Source organism: Chaetodon auriga, chromosome 21 (assembly GCF_051107435.1).
Source record: "Chaetodon auriga isolate fChaAug3 chromosome 21, fChaAug3.hap1, whole genome shotgun sequence".
NCBI classification, from domain to species: Eukaryota; Metazoa; Chordata; class Actinopteri; order Chaetodontiformes; family Chaetodontidae; genus Chaetodon; species Chaetodon auriga.
In genome coordinates this window covers 11,309,570-11,326,494 of record NC_135094.1, presented here as the reverse complement: position 1 = coordinate 11,326,494, position 16,925 = coordinate 11,309,570, and the positions used below count along the sequence as shown (strand labels likewise).

Here is a 16,925-nt window from a genome sequence, read left to right as displayed (position 1 = left end):
ATTTCATATAACATCAGAGTCGTATTCACAAGGCCGTGCTTTGAGGCGATGTAGACCAACAACACTGCCTGCAGTGATGTTAATTACTTATCTTGTTTAAATGCCAATATAGGAAAGATAGAACGAGCAACATCATCATGACAAATCACTGCTGTGGATGATCTTTGGCACTGATTGTATAATGAAGTCTCTGTCTGCTAACAGGAAAATTATAACCTCCAAAAAAAAAAAAAAAAAAAAAGGTAACCTGCAGCACTGCTGATACATAATTTGCACCTTATTAATCTGAGTTAACAGTGCTTCTCATTTTTCCTGACGCCAGATTTGTGAAAACAACACCCATGTTTGAAGACCGGTTGTTGAAGGGATTTGAAGCTTGTGCTGTGCAGCTCATACATCACCATCTGCCTGCTGTAGCTCATAGGCTGCTTACAACGTACAACACGGACTGACACATTGCCAAAAGTGAGTGCTGAACCCTCAGCCCTCGCTTTTCAATTGCTATAATTAACAGTGAAGCTAATCTGATGTTGAAGCTTCTGGTGACAACCTCTAATGAAACACATGGTGTCTGTTACTTCCTCCTGCTAATCAGAAGCAAGACAGACCTATTAAAGCTCAAGTCTTTGTTCGCTAATGTCCTGGATGTGTGGCTGTCACTCCTCTTAAGGCTTTGAGGCTGTAGTCAGGTTTTGTCTGTGCCTGCCAACGTTCGTTTGAAGCCCTTCAGGAGCATTTAAGCGTCGGCTTCATAGTGCGAAGAGAACAACTTGTACCGGCGACAGCACCGGAGCAAAGACATTAATAATCAGGAATGAGGAGGACGAGAGAGATCGAAAGAGAGAAAACCCCACTGATAGTGTACATTAGGGCTAACCCTGGTGATTACCACAGCATGGGGCATGTGAGTGGTGCAGTGACAGACCACCCAGAGACACAGATGAACTCAAAGTGATGGGAGGCTGCCACAGCTTAGCCGGGCGCTGACTCCAAAGCCCTAAAAAAAAAATCAGTTTTTTCCTCTGAGGCTAAAAGCAACGCCATAAACAAACTTTAACTGCTGCATCTGCATTTGAAGCCTCTTTGCTGTGGTGTGGTGCCACCCCGCCTGTCTCCCCTGTAATATGGATACTTCCACTTGACAACATAAACAAGTTGTCAATTAGCAGCCTGTTTGTACGAACGTTTACAGCGTCTAATTCACCAGGGGTGTGGTTGACTGAGACTGCGTGGTGCAAAGAGGATGATGGATAAAGAGCGTGTGTTTGTGCTTCTTTGCAAGACTCCAATTTGAGTTTGAGCATTTGCATCTTTGTGTGTTTGTGTATGAAAGATGAAGGCGGGAAGGCTAAAATGAGTTGTAAACTGCTGATCGGCTTTGTGGATTGGAAGTTCATTAACACGCCGATGCTTTGATCGGCTGATAAAGTCGAGGAGCACGGGGCTGCAAACGCAAGAGCCGATTAAGATAGCTCCCCTTTAAGTTTTGCAGGACACAGAGAGGGGAAAAGTTTGAAGAAGCAAGAAAGAAAGATCTAATGAACAACAGACACACAGACAGAAGGAATGGCTTGAGGCGAAGAGGCCAAGAACTGGCCTGCAGATACGCAGAAAGCCAGTTGGAATGAGATAACAGAGAAACATCCAGAGGCTGAGATAGCTGGAAAGAGACCATCTGTCTCTTCCACTCTGCACTCACCGTCAGTGGAGCAGCCGGTGGATCCGTCGCTGGAGCAGTAGCGCATCTCGATCCTCTGCCTGCCCACTTCCAGCAGGCTGGGATCTGGGATGCGAGCTTTGCAAGTGTAACGAAAGCGCTGCTCGTAGTGGCCGCCGTTGTCAGAGATGTTGACGGGCGTCCAGGGAGTCCACGGCGTGGTCTTCTTCAGGTCAGGACACGGCAGGGTGTTGCATGACTGGTACTCCTGCAGGGACAGAGAACATTTGCTTGCATTTAATGTTTTTTTCACTGCGAGCATGTTTGCAGGTAGGTGAATTTCCACGTCTAAGCGTAGGAGGAGATAATCATTAAAAGCAATAATTACACATGACAAGCTCAGACAGAAATTTCTTGTGTATTTCCAAAGCATGATAATGGACAGGACAATGGCTTTTGAAATTCTCAGCAGTGACTAATATGAAATTAAACAGCTTATTTTATGAGGAAATAAACAGCCTTTTCAAAGCTTTCATCATCATTCATCCTTGAAAGCCCCGTGATTCCAGTTCTGGCCGGTTTACTGTACTGCATGTTGCCAGATCCAGTCCCGCTCATCCCCCAAAACACCCCTTACAAACCAACCGAGCCACGTTCAGCTGGCCACAACATAACCTGTCAGTCTGCCTGCACACGCCGACTGAGGATGCATTCCCATTAGACCGCTTGCTGAACATGGCAAGAGGCAAACAAGCCAGGCTGAAAAGGTCATTGATCAAGTTTAATTTATAACCAAGGGGAAAAGATGAAGGAGAGGAGGGGGGACTGACAGCGAAGTTGATGGAGAAAGAGGTGAAGACGTGGAAGGGAAAGAAAAAAAAAAAGAAGGCAATAATGGCAATTCTTTCTCCCATCTGCATCTGGCTTTGAGAGTCGGGCAGTAAAAATGAAAAACGCAGCTCTGAAGCTCGAACAGCATGATGTGTGAGTCTCATTCAGGAGTCTCATAAGTATATATTTTGCCTCTGCTTCTCTCAGCCAACTTCTATTTGGACTAGTGGTTGAAAAAAGAAAATAGTCTGCTTCTTCTGTGGTGCTCTATATGATGATATGATTCAAGAAGATAATAGGTGGGTAATAGGCAGTCCAGACCCCTTTCGTGGCCGGCTAAATAAATAAGGAGGTGGAGGTAGTGATACGTCTGGGGAAAATGACACCACGGAGGAGAAGGTGAGATGGCTGCCATTTTCCTCACACTTGTTTATTTATGCTGAATAGCCCTTGAGTGACTGCCAGACCTTGACAAAATAAGATAAGAGTTCCTCTCCGCACATCCGTCAGCCTGTCACATGGGATAGGCTGACAGGTCAGCCGAGGAGAGGAGCGCGATACGTTATACAGTATGCAGGTCTATTTTTCACCTTCTTACCTCCTCTTTTATGCTCCCTCTCTCGGTCTCACTTTGCATCCATCTATCTATCTTTATGTTTCTTTCAGCATCCTTTTCACACACTGTTCATAACTCGCTTTGTGTCAGCTCCTTTTTCTCCCTCTCCTTGTTTCTTTTTGCCTCCGTACCTCTGCTCCATCTCTGTCTCACCCTATCCACCCTCGTCTCCGTCTCCTCCCCTCCCCTCCCCTTGCCTCTCTTCCCTGGGGTACCAAGGTTAAAAACACAGAGAGGATTTAGATTCTGTTAGGGCCCAGGTGATGAATGAGGGTGTCACCTCCACCGCACTTCCTGCCTCTCTCCATCTAGCGCAGTAATCATCTCCAGACATTAATATTTAACATCATCACGCATCACAGACCTGCCCACAATCTGCGGTTATCAGCCAATAACATAAAGGAAGAAAAAAGTCCGCCTCAGCGTCTCGCCGCCGCCTACAGCGACAGCAACACATGGCATGACTGGGGGGAAAAAGGGAAACGATCTGTGGGTGTTTGTTGTGTGAGCTGTTGATGGTGGCCAAACACAGTAAATATTTAATGAGGCTTGTCTGGTAAGCGTTTTTCCTGTACTCTCTTAGGATTAGTGTCGATGCAGAGGGCTAAGGAGATAATTACTGGGTTTAAAGCTGAACCTCATTCAAGGTCTCCGCATCCACTTCTAGTACAGCTAAGGTACATACAGTGCATATGTGACAAAGACGGCACATTTTCTGAACAAACATCAAAAGCTCTGCGGCATCTTGAGAGGACTAACACCCATGTACTACATTTTTATTTTTTTTGTTGTGACGTTCTGGATTCTTCACAACAAATCTTGCTAAAATCCTTCAAATGAAACAACCAAAGAGGGAAAAATCATAACCTGCGGTGAAGGAAGTATCCAGACCCTTTACTTAGGTAAAAGTACTAATACCACAATGTAAAAATACTCTGATACTAGTAAACATCCTGCATAGAAAATGCTACTTAAGTTAAAGCTAATTTTGAATTAGTTTGTATTTGACTGCAACCAAATACCATTTACATTATGGATTCATCTGTTGATTATTTTTTCCATTACTTGATTGACTGTTTGTTAAAATTCATAATTACCCCGAGCCCAAAGCGACACCTTCAGAGTGCTTCATTTATCCAACCAACAGTTCAAACCTCAAAGCTATTAAAAATACATTAACATTATAAAATTATTTTAAGGAAAAGCAGCAAATCTTCACATCTGCGCCCATGTTTCATGCTTCCAATCTGGACCCATGAAAATTTCAAAATATATATTAATGTTGGGAAGTTTAGTTCATAAGAAAACATCATACCTTATAAGATCTTTATATGTTTTGGGTGCAAAAAGCTGAATTTGTAAAGTAACTAAAGTTGTCAGATAAATGTAGTGAAGTAAAAAGCACAACATTTATCTCTGCGATGCAAAGAAAAGTAAAGTGTAAGTACCTCAAATCTGTACTTAAGTACAGGGCTTGAGTAAATGTACTTCGTTACATTTTCACTGCTGGGTGACACATAAGACATTTTTTCCATTGTTGTGGTGAATTATAAACAAAAGCACATTCTGTATCCAGTTGATTTGCTGAATTAAGAAGTATTTACTGATAATGAAGAGTGCAGTGAAGGATGTCAACTGCAGCACAACCTGTTGCTTTCTCCACTGTTTCACTTTACAGCTCCATGAGATATAATAATTCCGCTAGTTCATTGTTTGCCATTTGAAAAACACCGGGATTAAGCTTCAGATAAAGACAGCAACAGTGAGGCTTAGCTAAAGAGCGTGAAGTTATGGATTATTTGTGTAATCATTAAAATAGAATCGAAAAACAGCTGCTCAGTGAGCGCTGTGCAAATGTAATCGTAATATTTGCATATCTGGATCTTATTTATTCACATGGAAAGGAATACAGACTTGTTTAAGGCTTTCTGTTTGATGAACGTATTAGTGAGAATGGCCAGTTTGTCGACTTTTATTTTGAAAAGCCAGAAAAATAGCCGAATAATAATAACGCTGGTAGCATGCTAATAAATTTGGATGAAGATGATTTTGGATATGCTGGTGGTTCCCAGTATCATCCCTGTAGCACCTGAGGGTCCAGGATATGAAAGGAAAAAAGGTTGAAGACCCCTGCTGTTGACTACAACATCCAATAACAAATGTTGAAGGGCAATGCACAGTTTATTGCCTTTTCCTGTGAAAAAACATGAGCCTTGTTATATTGGCTATGCAAGGAATACAAAATTTGGCATAATAACAAAAACAAAAACAGTCCTCCTGCTTTGAGAGTGGCAATTTTTATAACATTTTGAATAATGCATTAAAAATGGACCTGAGGATGTGAAATAAACATCAGTGTAGCTCTGCCCATAAAAACCCTTAACCCAAACACACACATACACCCACAAGCAAATGACATTCACCGAGCCAGAGTAGTGAATAGGTCATTTTAGGCATATATTACATGTTGGCCATGTAAATGTGCCTCTGAACAAAAAGACTGTATTTAAATTAAACTTTGATTTACAGTTGAAGCATTGAAGCAAAAAGAAGCGGATCAAAATGAGCCGTTTAAATATTCCACCTCACTCTTTTCACTTGGTATGGAGAGCTATTAACACGAAGCCATAAAACTACAAGAAAACAAAACAAAACCAAAAAAAAAAAACAGGAAAAATTTTCCATGCCCTTCGCTCAGCCACACTCGCATCTCAATTTCAGAGAAATTAACTGAAAGTGAAAACATGGCGGAAAGCAGTCGGACGTGACAAGTGGCATGTGGAACACGAAATTGGATTCAATTAGTCCGCTGATTTCGACTCATATCCGTGGCCCCCCTCCGGCGAGAGTGGCGATATGCATTATGGGCAAATGGAGAGCAGCGATTTTATGCTGTGCAGCACCTTTAACAGGCAGCTGCTCAGAGACGGGCAGCACTGTAATGTGTTTTTGGCTGGAGCTCAGGAGAGCTGGGTGGGAGGATGCCTGATAGCATCTTTACTGGCTCACACAAACAAGCTGCCAGGTTGGTCAGTATGGAAGTGGTGGTTTGTGTGTGTGTGTGTGTGTGTGTGTGTATATGTGCAGGGCTGTGTGCATGCATGTGTCAAGTTGACCACAGAGTGAAAGTTTGACTTGGTGCCGGCACGTCGACACTGATTTGTGTGTGTGTGCGTGTGAGAAGCGCGTGCATGTTTATAAGGTTATGCATGGCTGAGTTATGGATTCAGGCAGCTCCTATCTCACTCCGTCTCCATCCACAGAGTTTTTCTGCTTATTTTTTTAGGTGTTATAGGCTGAGGGGATACAGGCTGAGGAGGAAGAAGAGCCAAAAAGAAAAAGAGTGTGTGTGTGTGTGTGTGAGCATAGTGTCTGAGTTCTGGGGAAGTACCGTATAAGCCCTCAGTATGTATAAATGTGGAGCGGAGAGTGAAATACATTGTGTCTTTACTTGTGTGTGTGTGTGTGTGTGTTTGGAGGGACGAGAGTGTGTGAATGTGTGTGTAGGTACAAAGGGCTCTCTGTGGTGTCTGGCCAGCTGTGGGAGGTGAATAATAAGGAGTCGTGCCTCTCCACCCTCTTACCATCATTACACTCATTATAGTTCTTATTGGGCTGGGAGAGCTGTGAGTGTGTATTAGAGAAAGGGAGAGGCAAAGTGTGTGTGCAAGTGTGTATAAGGACATCTACACGTACACACTAGACACTGACGTTTAAGTGAATGGTCGAGATGTAAGATGCAAGAGTGACTAATCCTCTCCAGCGCCTACATCTTTATCTATTGTGGTCGAGTCCATGGAGATGGAGTCCTAATGTTCCTCAAGTCTCGGTGACACATCAGTTCAATTAGCAGCGCCGACCACAACACACTTTGTCAAACACTGACTTCCCTCTCTCTCTCTCTCTTTGTCTCCCCAACGGTCTGACTCCATAATGAAGCCCGCTGTCGTCCAGGAGGAGGTCTCCAGGATGCACACCAGTACACACACACACGCACGTTTGCACACACACAAACACAACAACTAACGCTGAACAATAAAGAAACGCACAAGTGTGTTCACACGTCAGTCTGCCTCCGCAAACACTGAGTACTTAACTTTCGCTTCACAGCCAGGTGTGCACTGCTGAATTTATTGCAGGTAAATAGAACAGCTCTCGGTGTCATTAAGCAGCTCTGCGCATCGCCGGTTCTGCATGGCCCGTATTTGACTCATTTAACTCTGAGAGGGAAAGTCAAGATGTGCAGTTCGTCTGAGAAGAATGGTCCTTTTTGATCCTTGGATGTGAAAGATATTTGATGTACTTTATAGTATAAAGTAGGGAATGCCTCAGTGAAGACTGCACATCTCTGAAGAAAGTCTTCTTTCATCTAATACTAAGAATTATAATATAAATCTTTAAGTTTTGGCTCCATCTAGTTTAATTTCTCTCTTATATTTTCTTGCAATAAGTGTATTTTTCTTAACATTTACCATTGCCCAAGTGCCTAAGCTGCTATCAAATATGCACAACATTATGGAAGACATGTATGTTTCACATTGCGGCATAAAGACAATTACAGTGGAGGAAGAAGTATTCAGATCCTTTACTTAAGTAAAAGTGCTTATGCCACACTGTGAAAATACCCAACTACAAGTAAAAGTCCGGCATTGAAGACCTCATTTAAGTTAAAATACACAGATATTACCAGCAGAATTTACTTGGTAGAAGTACTCATTCTGCAGAGACAGTGTTTTACTATTGTATCTGATGGACCAATATAACTGTGGCATTAATGTGTATGTCGCATTTTACTTCACTCAAATTTACCAGTGCATACAGGAAGACTTCCTTCAGTTTATTAGAAAAAAATCTAAGGGAGATACTTGGTTCTCCCTGGACAAGAAGGGGTATGCTAAAATTAACTAGTATCTAAAGGTCTCAGACATGTAGTGGAGTAAAAAGTGCAAAATTTGCCTTTGAGTACCTCGAACCTGTGGATCTGCAGGACGAACCTTCCATACGTTACAGTGTTGTGTGCAGCTTTACAAGTGAGGTGCCACCAATGATCTACGTCTGCCTGCAACCTGGATTCTTCTATTGTTAAAGGAGTTATTTTCTGTTGTGCGCCAGGTGACGAATATAATGAGTACACTAAAAATTCAAGTAGTCTGACAAATTTTCTGTTAATTTCTGCTTCAGAGCTGATAACTACACTGACTGTAGCACGGTTAATATAAAAGCAATAGATGTTTTTTTTTTTTTCTTCTATGCTCATGAACCACCATTCCTTCCTAATCTACTTGTCATTAACTCCTCAGTCAGCCTTGACAACCAGCATATGGGTTTCAACATGGTTGCTATAATGAATTATTTTCTTTTAGCAACACTACAACTTACCTTCTCAGTGTTCTGTATTAAAAACCTCCTTTTCAGAATACCTAACCTTTAGTGAATAATGAATCATCATTCATTGATTAAAAGCAAAAGAAAAAAGGTTTTTTCTTCCAATTCATCCAAGGTTGTCTGATTGAGCTGACATCTGCTTTACTCGCGGTGTTTTTTGAGTCACCACACAGGAGACGACGGGGTTAAGTGCTGTAGTCGTGGTACAGTGCATCACTGCCGAGCCACCAGAGCCTCCCTTGTTTATTTCCAGCCCAGATTTTGCCCGCTCCTCTGGGGACCCAAACCTATAATGCAGATATAGTGAAACGAGAGAGACGGAGCAGCCCTGCATGGACCAGGGCTCAGACTGATGAAGTTGCAGTCATGTGGCCTTTTGCATCAGCAAAATGAGGCACTGAGCACCTCAGGACTAAATACTTCCATGATGATAAGACTGCTGAGGCAGTGACACACAGGGCACAACATTAGGGCAGGTCTGATGGAAATTAAACACCTAGGGAGCTTGTTCTTTTAATCTTGCATGCGTGGCAACATTTAGTTTTTGGGGTTGCAAAGTCAGTCGAGACACTTTTGTTTAGACTGAAGTGTCCTTGACCTGAATGCCTACTGGCTTCACTTGAGCTGTTCTGTATCTGACTGTGTGCTCCCTGTGGAGAGGTCGTAAGTGTTGAAAATTTTGCTTCAGGGATCAATAGAGAATCGCAAAAACGTAACAACTGAATAGATGTTTTTGCTCAGTGATACACTTTATAACACATTGGGGGCGTTGACCTGAGACTGGCATCACCAACTGCAGCCCATCTTTGTATACTTTTAAAAATAAGCACCGAAAAGTGAGCATTGCTTGCAGAGTCTCTGCCTGACATCTCTGTAAAACACCCAGCAGATGTTAGCTCACCGCTGTCGATTAATGTCTGCCAAACGGCTGGAGTTGACCACAGGTGGCTGCGGTGATATCAGTCCTGACAGGTAAACATGAACGCACACATGTACGTCCATGCACCGACGTCTAAGATGTACACGGTGTTCATCTCAGTCTCCGTGGGGCGTCTGGTCTAAAAAAGCAGCTCTGATGACAGAAGCTGCACCGTGTGTGTGTGATTATGTGTGTGTGGTCTCCTTCTGTTTAATTAAACATGGATCTGTCCGGGGGAAGAGAACACAGACAGATGGCACATAAAAAAAATGAACTCATCACACTTTTCACTTTTTTTGGGGGGTGGGGGGTGGGGGTGGGGAGATTTAAAACATATTCCCATCATTGCTTTATCGGACAGGTGTGTGGCGTTTCAAACGTTTCTCGTCTTGAACGCCTGAGCTTTACTTCTTAAGGGCGTTTAAGCAGTTGTCTACATTAACAGTCCTTAAGCGCCTTATCTGAGTTGTAAATGAAAGGCAGCAAATGTTTCTTTGATCTGAGTAAATATGCAGCTACAATACAAGTTCGCCAAGCTGTCAAATAAAGAGAAGGTGTCCGTGAAAGCTGCATGTAATTACAACTCTGGTGGCTGAAATGGCCCCAATTAAGTCCATGTCGCCATGTTCGAAGACAAGGAGTCGATGAGGAAACAAAACAAAGCAGAAAGGGGCAACAAGTCGACGAACGGCGGTGAAAAGAAGTGTCAAAAGGAAGAAGGAGCGTGAGTGAGTGAAACAAGGTGCTCTTTTGACCTTTCCCGCTGACCCGACTCAGCTCTCTCTGGCATGTCGCTTCCTTGCCTGTAATCACTGCAAAACTGTCCCCTCAGCTGACGCCAATAGAAACTATCTCTCACATCTCCTCCTCAGTGAGCCTGAGCTCGTCTCCAAACATCAAAAATACCCACAACTACAGTCAGTCAAAGACAGGCTTTCCCCTTTTGGGAACAGCGGTGAGGAGCTCCTCAGATTCCCTCACGTTCGTCATCGCTGCACGTCTCTGAACCGAGTTCCTCCAAGAATGCCGCTGCATTCCCAGGATGCCTCGGCAAGGATAACGGTCGCCGTGCAATGACAGGACTATGACAGCTGCCATCTGATGGGAATGTATGTGAGAGGGAAAGTAGGTAGGTACACACAGCAGCAGATGATATGGTGTGAGTGCTAAATTGTGACTTAATGGGAGGTCAGTCTTTTCATTTGGGTGTTCTGCCGCTACTAATGTGTCATGGGCAATTATCAGATACTATATATGTTCTGGAGGTTGCAAGGCCTTGTGTGGGATGTTTCATAATGCTGGCAGTGTATTATTTAGCTTCACCACGGGCCATTACACAACCTGTGGGATGTGCTTTTTCAGCTAAATGTGATTTGGGTCGTTGGATGCTTTTTCAGTGTTTGGCAGATCATTATTTTTTTTTTTTTCAACAAATTTCATCCCAGCATTCCTTCAGTTTTACACAGCGTCCACCCCTTTATTCCACATGCACACAGACACCGTGATAAGATGCATTTACATAAATATGTGTAATCCTGATTATAATATTAATTCTAAACCCTGAATGTAAACTAGCCATTTCATCTTTTCTCCTTAAACCATCCCAAACTCACATTTTCTCTCACAATGGCAAAGAAAACCCACAAACAAACAAAGAAAAAACACACTTCAAAGATCCCATGCATCCACAAGACACTGACCCATATTCTTTAATCCATTTCCAAGAGGGACACGAGAAGCTACAGCGATCATGTTCATTCTCTCTTATTTTTACCAGGACTGTGGACGAGGGTCTGCGTGTGTGTGTGTGTGTGTGTGTGTGTGTGTGTGTGTGTGTGTGTGTGAAAACAGTGACAGAAATAACACATCCGTCACATAATTCTGTCAACAATACCAACGCTCGTATTTCAACACTTCCTTGCATCATCCGTGCTTTGGAGAAAGCTTTGCGGCAGAAAATAAGCCTATTCATATGTGGAGTGATTACTGTGTGTGTGTGGTATTAAATAGGTCTTGGTAATAAATCTGATGGCTGCTGCCACTGTATAAATATAGCCAGGGGATTTGGTCGTGTTAGATGTTCCAATTTCATCACCACTGACTGCTCATCGCATCAAATGACTTAAGCTCACGTCCTAAAAAATGAATAGACAGAGACGGTGAGGAAGATGTGAGCGGTATTGTCTCGTGTGACATACCTGACCACACCCGGGACAGTCGTTGCCGTTCTCACAGGTTCTGCGTCGTGACTGGATGCCTCCGCCGCAGGGCACAGTGCAGCGTTCCCATGCGGACCAGGCCGACCAGTAGACGTGCGGTGGGCAGGGCAGGTGTTCATTGCAGTACCTGGGAGGGACAGCACAGACAGCAGGGGGTCAGTATCTACATTAAAAAAATGGGTTATAACACAAAAACTAGCAGCAGCAAACTGGAAAAATTGTGGCTGATGGATTTCAGACACAAAATAACGCTTTACTAATGAGTGGCTGGTGAATTCGTCGTATTTCTAGACGACTGATATTAACTCTCTTTTTATCTGCTTTTGTCTCCTTCACCTCCAGAGGGAAATATGTGGCTCCTCAGCGGCTAAACGCTTCACAGGGTTCGCCGGCTAGTCGTTAACTTTGCCTGTCTGCTGCTAGGTGGTGGGCAGGTTGTGTAGAGACGGTTTATCAAAGCTGAAAACAGCTGCTGCCAGGAGGTTGATGAGAGGGGAGAGAGACTGAACTAAAACATTAAACCTGTGGGCCCAAAAGTCAAACCAGTGAGCTGAAAGATGCTAAAAACGCTCCATGGAGCTGAGCCAGGTGAACCAGGTGATAATTATCTGTGAATTTGTCACCATGAGCGATCCCTTTCACTTCACTTGCACTCATTTGATACATGGTTATTATAAATATATGATGAGCTTTGAAGAGATATGAGGGAGTTTGCGAGCTCTGACAATAAGCTTATACTGAGAACACACAACTGGATCGTGAAGTGTCTTTTGAGTTGTCTGTGGAAAATGGAATAGCTGCTTTATCTGAACACTAAAATTACATGTGAAGGGCAGTGAAGACGTCACCACGCTTTTGAAACCGTGTCACTGAACTGAAATAGCTACAAAGAGCTCGTACCACAAGACAGGGATGTATGAAAAGGCGTGCAAACTTCACTTAAAACAAACTTTAACAAACCCCAGCAGCTCTCTTTGATGTGGCCGTGGAGTGCAGCGAACACGGCGAGCGCTGCGAACCAGAACGTCTGATCGACTCTTGCCACGACAGACAGGTCTGTGGTACATTGCTGTGCGTGGCGTAATGGCCAGCGTTGCAAGAGCACATGTAAGAAAATTTCAAATCTTAATGAAAGTGCATACGCACTTTGCATAATTCATTGACACAGCCAATTAAAAAAGCCACCGAGATGCATGCATCATCTCTAATTACATCGTTTTACAAGACAGGATTACTGCGATGTCTAAAATACTTAATTACTCAGTCCCTATTATAAAATAATGACAGACGATTGCCAGGCTTATTAGAGCCATATAATTTATTTTATAACTTTTACGCATCCTATTAAATAGCCTTTATTGCTATTTTGTTGTGTTTTGGCACATGGCTTGCCTTTTGAGGAAAACTGAGTCCTCTATCCATTAAAATAGCTTTAACTCTATACGCTCACTCCAGAGGCTCGGGCTGGGTATTTCCATTGTACGATTCCCAAAAACTCTGCTATTGTTCATGCTAAATCAAAGCTACACTCTGTGTACCCTGGTTGTAAAAATCCTTCAAGCAGAGTGTTCTCTCCCATTTTTTACTAATCTGCACGCTTGTAGCAGGATGATACAGCGGGGAAGAGGAGCGCGGAGAAGCGAGGAAGAGTGTGGATTACAATCTCGTACAAGCCTGAGCACACGCTCTCACACACACACACACACACACACACGTACAGCAATTCACGCACGCAGGCTTGCATGAAGATGCAGAACACCCCAGCTGCACCACAGCACAATGAAAAGCTGCTGCGATCAATACGAAGCAGATTTAGAGCTTCAAAATCGTCATCATACACACTTTAATCATTTCAGACAAATCAGAGGCTTTAGTCCATCTTATCCTTCTCTCCTCTCTTTAAAAACACATCGAGCTGATCGGACTAAAACGGTGCTAATTACTCGCTATAGGCTGAGTAAGCAGTGTGGATGATGTCAGTATGCTGAGGGAAATACCAACAGAAGGTTCATAAATGCAGACATTAACCAGCCAGATTTAAGCCCATAGCGCTGCGTGCATGGCCGGTTTCAGAACATTTGCTTTATCTTTAAAAGCTCTGCCTGCTGCAAACAATCAGGGCCAAACTTATGGGAAGCCTGTTGGCTAAAATACACACAGAATAGATGAGAGGTGAGAGAAAGGGGTTTAGCTTTGGACTTTGAGTGTTTTTTAGTTTTGTAAATGTGTGTCTGTGTACATATGAGCTCAGCCCATGTGTATGCTGGAGCGTAAGCCTAGAGCATTAATCCAAACAGGGCACTCGAAGCAACATGGGAAGAACAAAGTGAGGTTTGAGGCACGCTGCAGACGCCTAACACCTCTGAAAGGAGGCCTGTGCCCCATAAAATAAAAGTCTTTCACGGCATTAAAAGAACCGTTCGGTGAGCAAAAGCTGATAAAATGCCAGTTCTTTTCATGCTATGCGGATTAAAGCTTGTCAGAAGACTTTACCTATTTCACACATGGGTAACTATAAACAACAGATGTGGTGGAAGTTTTTGGACACCGTTACGCGGGTTGAACATCCAAAGAGAAGCTTTCCCCTGTTTTTCAAAGCATCTGCGATCCACATGCATGACGCACCTGGATATGCTCATACTGAACACACACAAATATTTTCGAGCATCCCCGTCCTGTCTTTTTCTCCCTCAGGCAGACTCGAACTGACACAGCATAATTCATCTGTTAACACATTTTCTCTTCCTATTACTCTGCCTTACTGTTCATCCGTCTGTGTCGCTCATCAGCACACACGCATACACACAAAGACGCCTCTCCTCTCACTCCTCCCTCACGAGGATCCTTTTCCAGCCCTCACAGCTGGCCCCCTGACTGGCCTAAGGTGTTTTAAATAGCTGAACAGAGCAGGAACTGAGAGCAGGAAAGGGAGATGAAACAAAGGAGATTAAAGCTCACAGAAAGAAATAGAGGGGGTGGCAGGACCTGCTTCTAGGCCTCCCATGGTCTTCAGCTCTTAGGTGTGAGTTTGTGAGTAAGTGGACTGCGGTGGTCACTCCATATATTTCCCTCAGAGTCCTTTTCTGAAGGACTGTTCCACCAGGAGCGTCAGTAAGTACAAAATGGGAAGGTGGCAGGTTAGAGGAGAGAGAGAGGAAATGAAAAAGAGCAAAAAAAAAAAAAAAAAAGGAGAAAAAAGGATGTAATATAAGGTTCATCCTTGAAGGCCGTATCCAATTACTTGTCTGTTGCGATGCTGTTTCTGTTGCCGTGGTAACGATTGGTAACCATTTATTTCTCCCTTCTTCTTCCACGTACCCTCTGAACTGTATTTATTTGCACTTTTTCTGCCTCCACCTCCGGTGAGCGGCGGGAGCTGGATGACAAACATGAGCATGAGGCAGAATGCCTCAGTTCATTAAGAATCACCGTTCTCTGTTCAGGAGCTGAAATAATTCAGATTTCTGTCACAGTCTTCCTCACTCCTCCTCTGATTTGGCAAACGGTGACGTTTGAGATATCTGGAGCAAATTGAGAGACGAGCAAAACTTCTCAGCTCTTGACCTTTTCTACCTGGGCTGCTTTTGTGTCTCTTTGTGCTTCTTCGCATGCTCTCTCCTTGAAAAACAGATTTTTTTTTTTCAGGCCTTGAAGGTTGCTTAGAAACCACACAAACATCTTTAAAAAGGCGATTATTCTACGCCAAAGCCTCCAAAGCTTCAAAACGCAGACTCGGTCTGTGTGTGAAAGCCAGATAATTACCCCAGCGCAGGCCTATCCCACTCATTCCTTAATTGGCTGTCACAAAGTTTGACAGAAAAAAGAAAAAAAAAAGGAAAGAAAAAGTCACAGTCAAAGTCAGACTTTCAAAGTGCAGGTTGCAAATTGTGGAACAAAATGCCTTTTTTCTCTTTTTGACGTGCACACAGAACCAAACACACATATTTGCTTTTATCAGTACATGTGAACGAATGTATGAACATGTAAGCGTCTGTGTGTGTGTGTGTGTGTGTGTGTGTGTGTGTGTGTGTGCGTGTGCGTTACACCTCTCCTCGCGGTTCTGTCCCACACACACTCGTCCGCCGTGGCGAGGGGTCGGATTGCTGCAGGAGCGCTGGCGGACTTGGAAGCCGATGCCGCAGCTGGTGCTGCAGGGAGACCAGGAAGTCCAGGGAGTCCACGCTCCGTTTCTATGGAGACACACAGAGCAACATCAGTTTAAGCTACTTTAACCGCTGACGGAGAAGCTGGAAGAAAACCACAACAAGGCTGGAGGAAGAAGATATTAACTACGGGGCTACAACATGACTTGATCACACCACGAGGGTCGTCTTTGTTTCCTCGTTGGAAGGCTCACAACACAGTTTGAATTGCGTTTCTTTCCTATATGATGATTAGCTGTCGTTTTCTTTTTCACTGGAGACTTAACATCTTGGGCTCTGGCCACTTGTGATAAGCATTTATCATTACTTTCAGACATTAATTAGACTAAAAGATGAACAGCTAAAACAACAATAGATAAATGAATGAATAACGATCCTCATCCTTTCATGCAAGCATATATTCACAAGCGCTTTCCAGTTCGTTTTTAAGCGTTAATATCGGCATCTTATCAGCTGAATCGGTGAAAAAAGAAACACCCAATCAACACTTGTTAGCCCAAAATAACTGACACTGAATATACAACACCCCAAAATGAACTGCTGATGAGCGGGTGTGAGGATTCAGGGAAGAAGTGTACAGATTTTTATATCCACCCCGTTCCTGTGTCTCACCATCAACCTTTCTTTATGGAAACATCGAAGAAAGAAAGACAGGAGAGAGATTTACAGACCACCACCAAAGAATTTACCTGGAGCAGTTGGCGACCTCCACACTGATGCCATAGCATTGCTGGCCCCCACACTGCGGGGCGGGGTTATCGCAGGCTCTTGTCCGACACAGACAGGACCCCGCGCTGCCTCCATCATTATGACTACATGTGGACCAGCCCGACCAGGCGCCAAAGCCCCCATCGACAGTCACGTTGCGGATCTGTTAGCAACCACAAGGGCAAAAAATAAAGCATTTAAGGGTAATGGCTTTTCTCACAAAGTGGTCGTCGCATTAGACTGATGCTCTCAGGGATGTGTTGCTCTGGGAAACGCAGCCCACGGCTACTACGATGGATGCAGAAATCAATTTCCCTCAAATAGATGCAAAACAACTGCATTACATCATCCACATAGCACATCCACAATTGTGCAGTTACATGGATGGAAATGTGCTGTAAACACGGGGAAGATACGATGAGATTCC

At 43.7% G+C, this 16,925-nt stretch overlaps 1 protein-coding gene across 3 annotated transcripts in view; it reads right to left on the bottom strand.

Moving 5' to 3' along the window:
- The window catches only part of sema5a (sema domain, seven thrombospondin repeats (type 1 and type 1-like), transmembrane domain (TM) and short cytoplasmic domain, (semaphorin) 5A), a 117,990-nt gene that overhangs the window by 22,818 nt on the left and 78,247 nt on the right, over positions 1 to 16,925 (bottom strand). For all 3 annotated transcript variants that reach the window (XR_013079377.1, XR_013079378.1, XM_076761222.1), the window contains exons 13-16: positions 16,480 to 16,661; positions 15,674 to 15,817; positions 11,607 to 11,754; positions 1,700 to 1,925 (exon numbers count right to left, since the gene is read on the bottom strand). Coding sequence is in view for 1 of the 3 variants with exons in the window: in XM_076761222.1 (XP_076617337.1) it covers positions 1,700 to 1,925; positions 11,607 to 11,754; positions 15,674 to 15,817; positions 16,480 to 16,661 (700 nt within the window). In the remaining 2 variants the exon portion in view is untranslated. The remainder of the gene's footprint in view (positions 1 to 1,699; positions 1,926 to 11,606; positions 11,755 to 15,673; positions 15,818 to 16,479; positions 16,662 to 16,925) is intronic.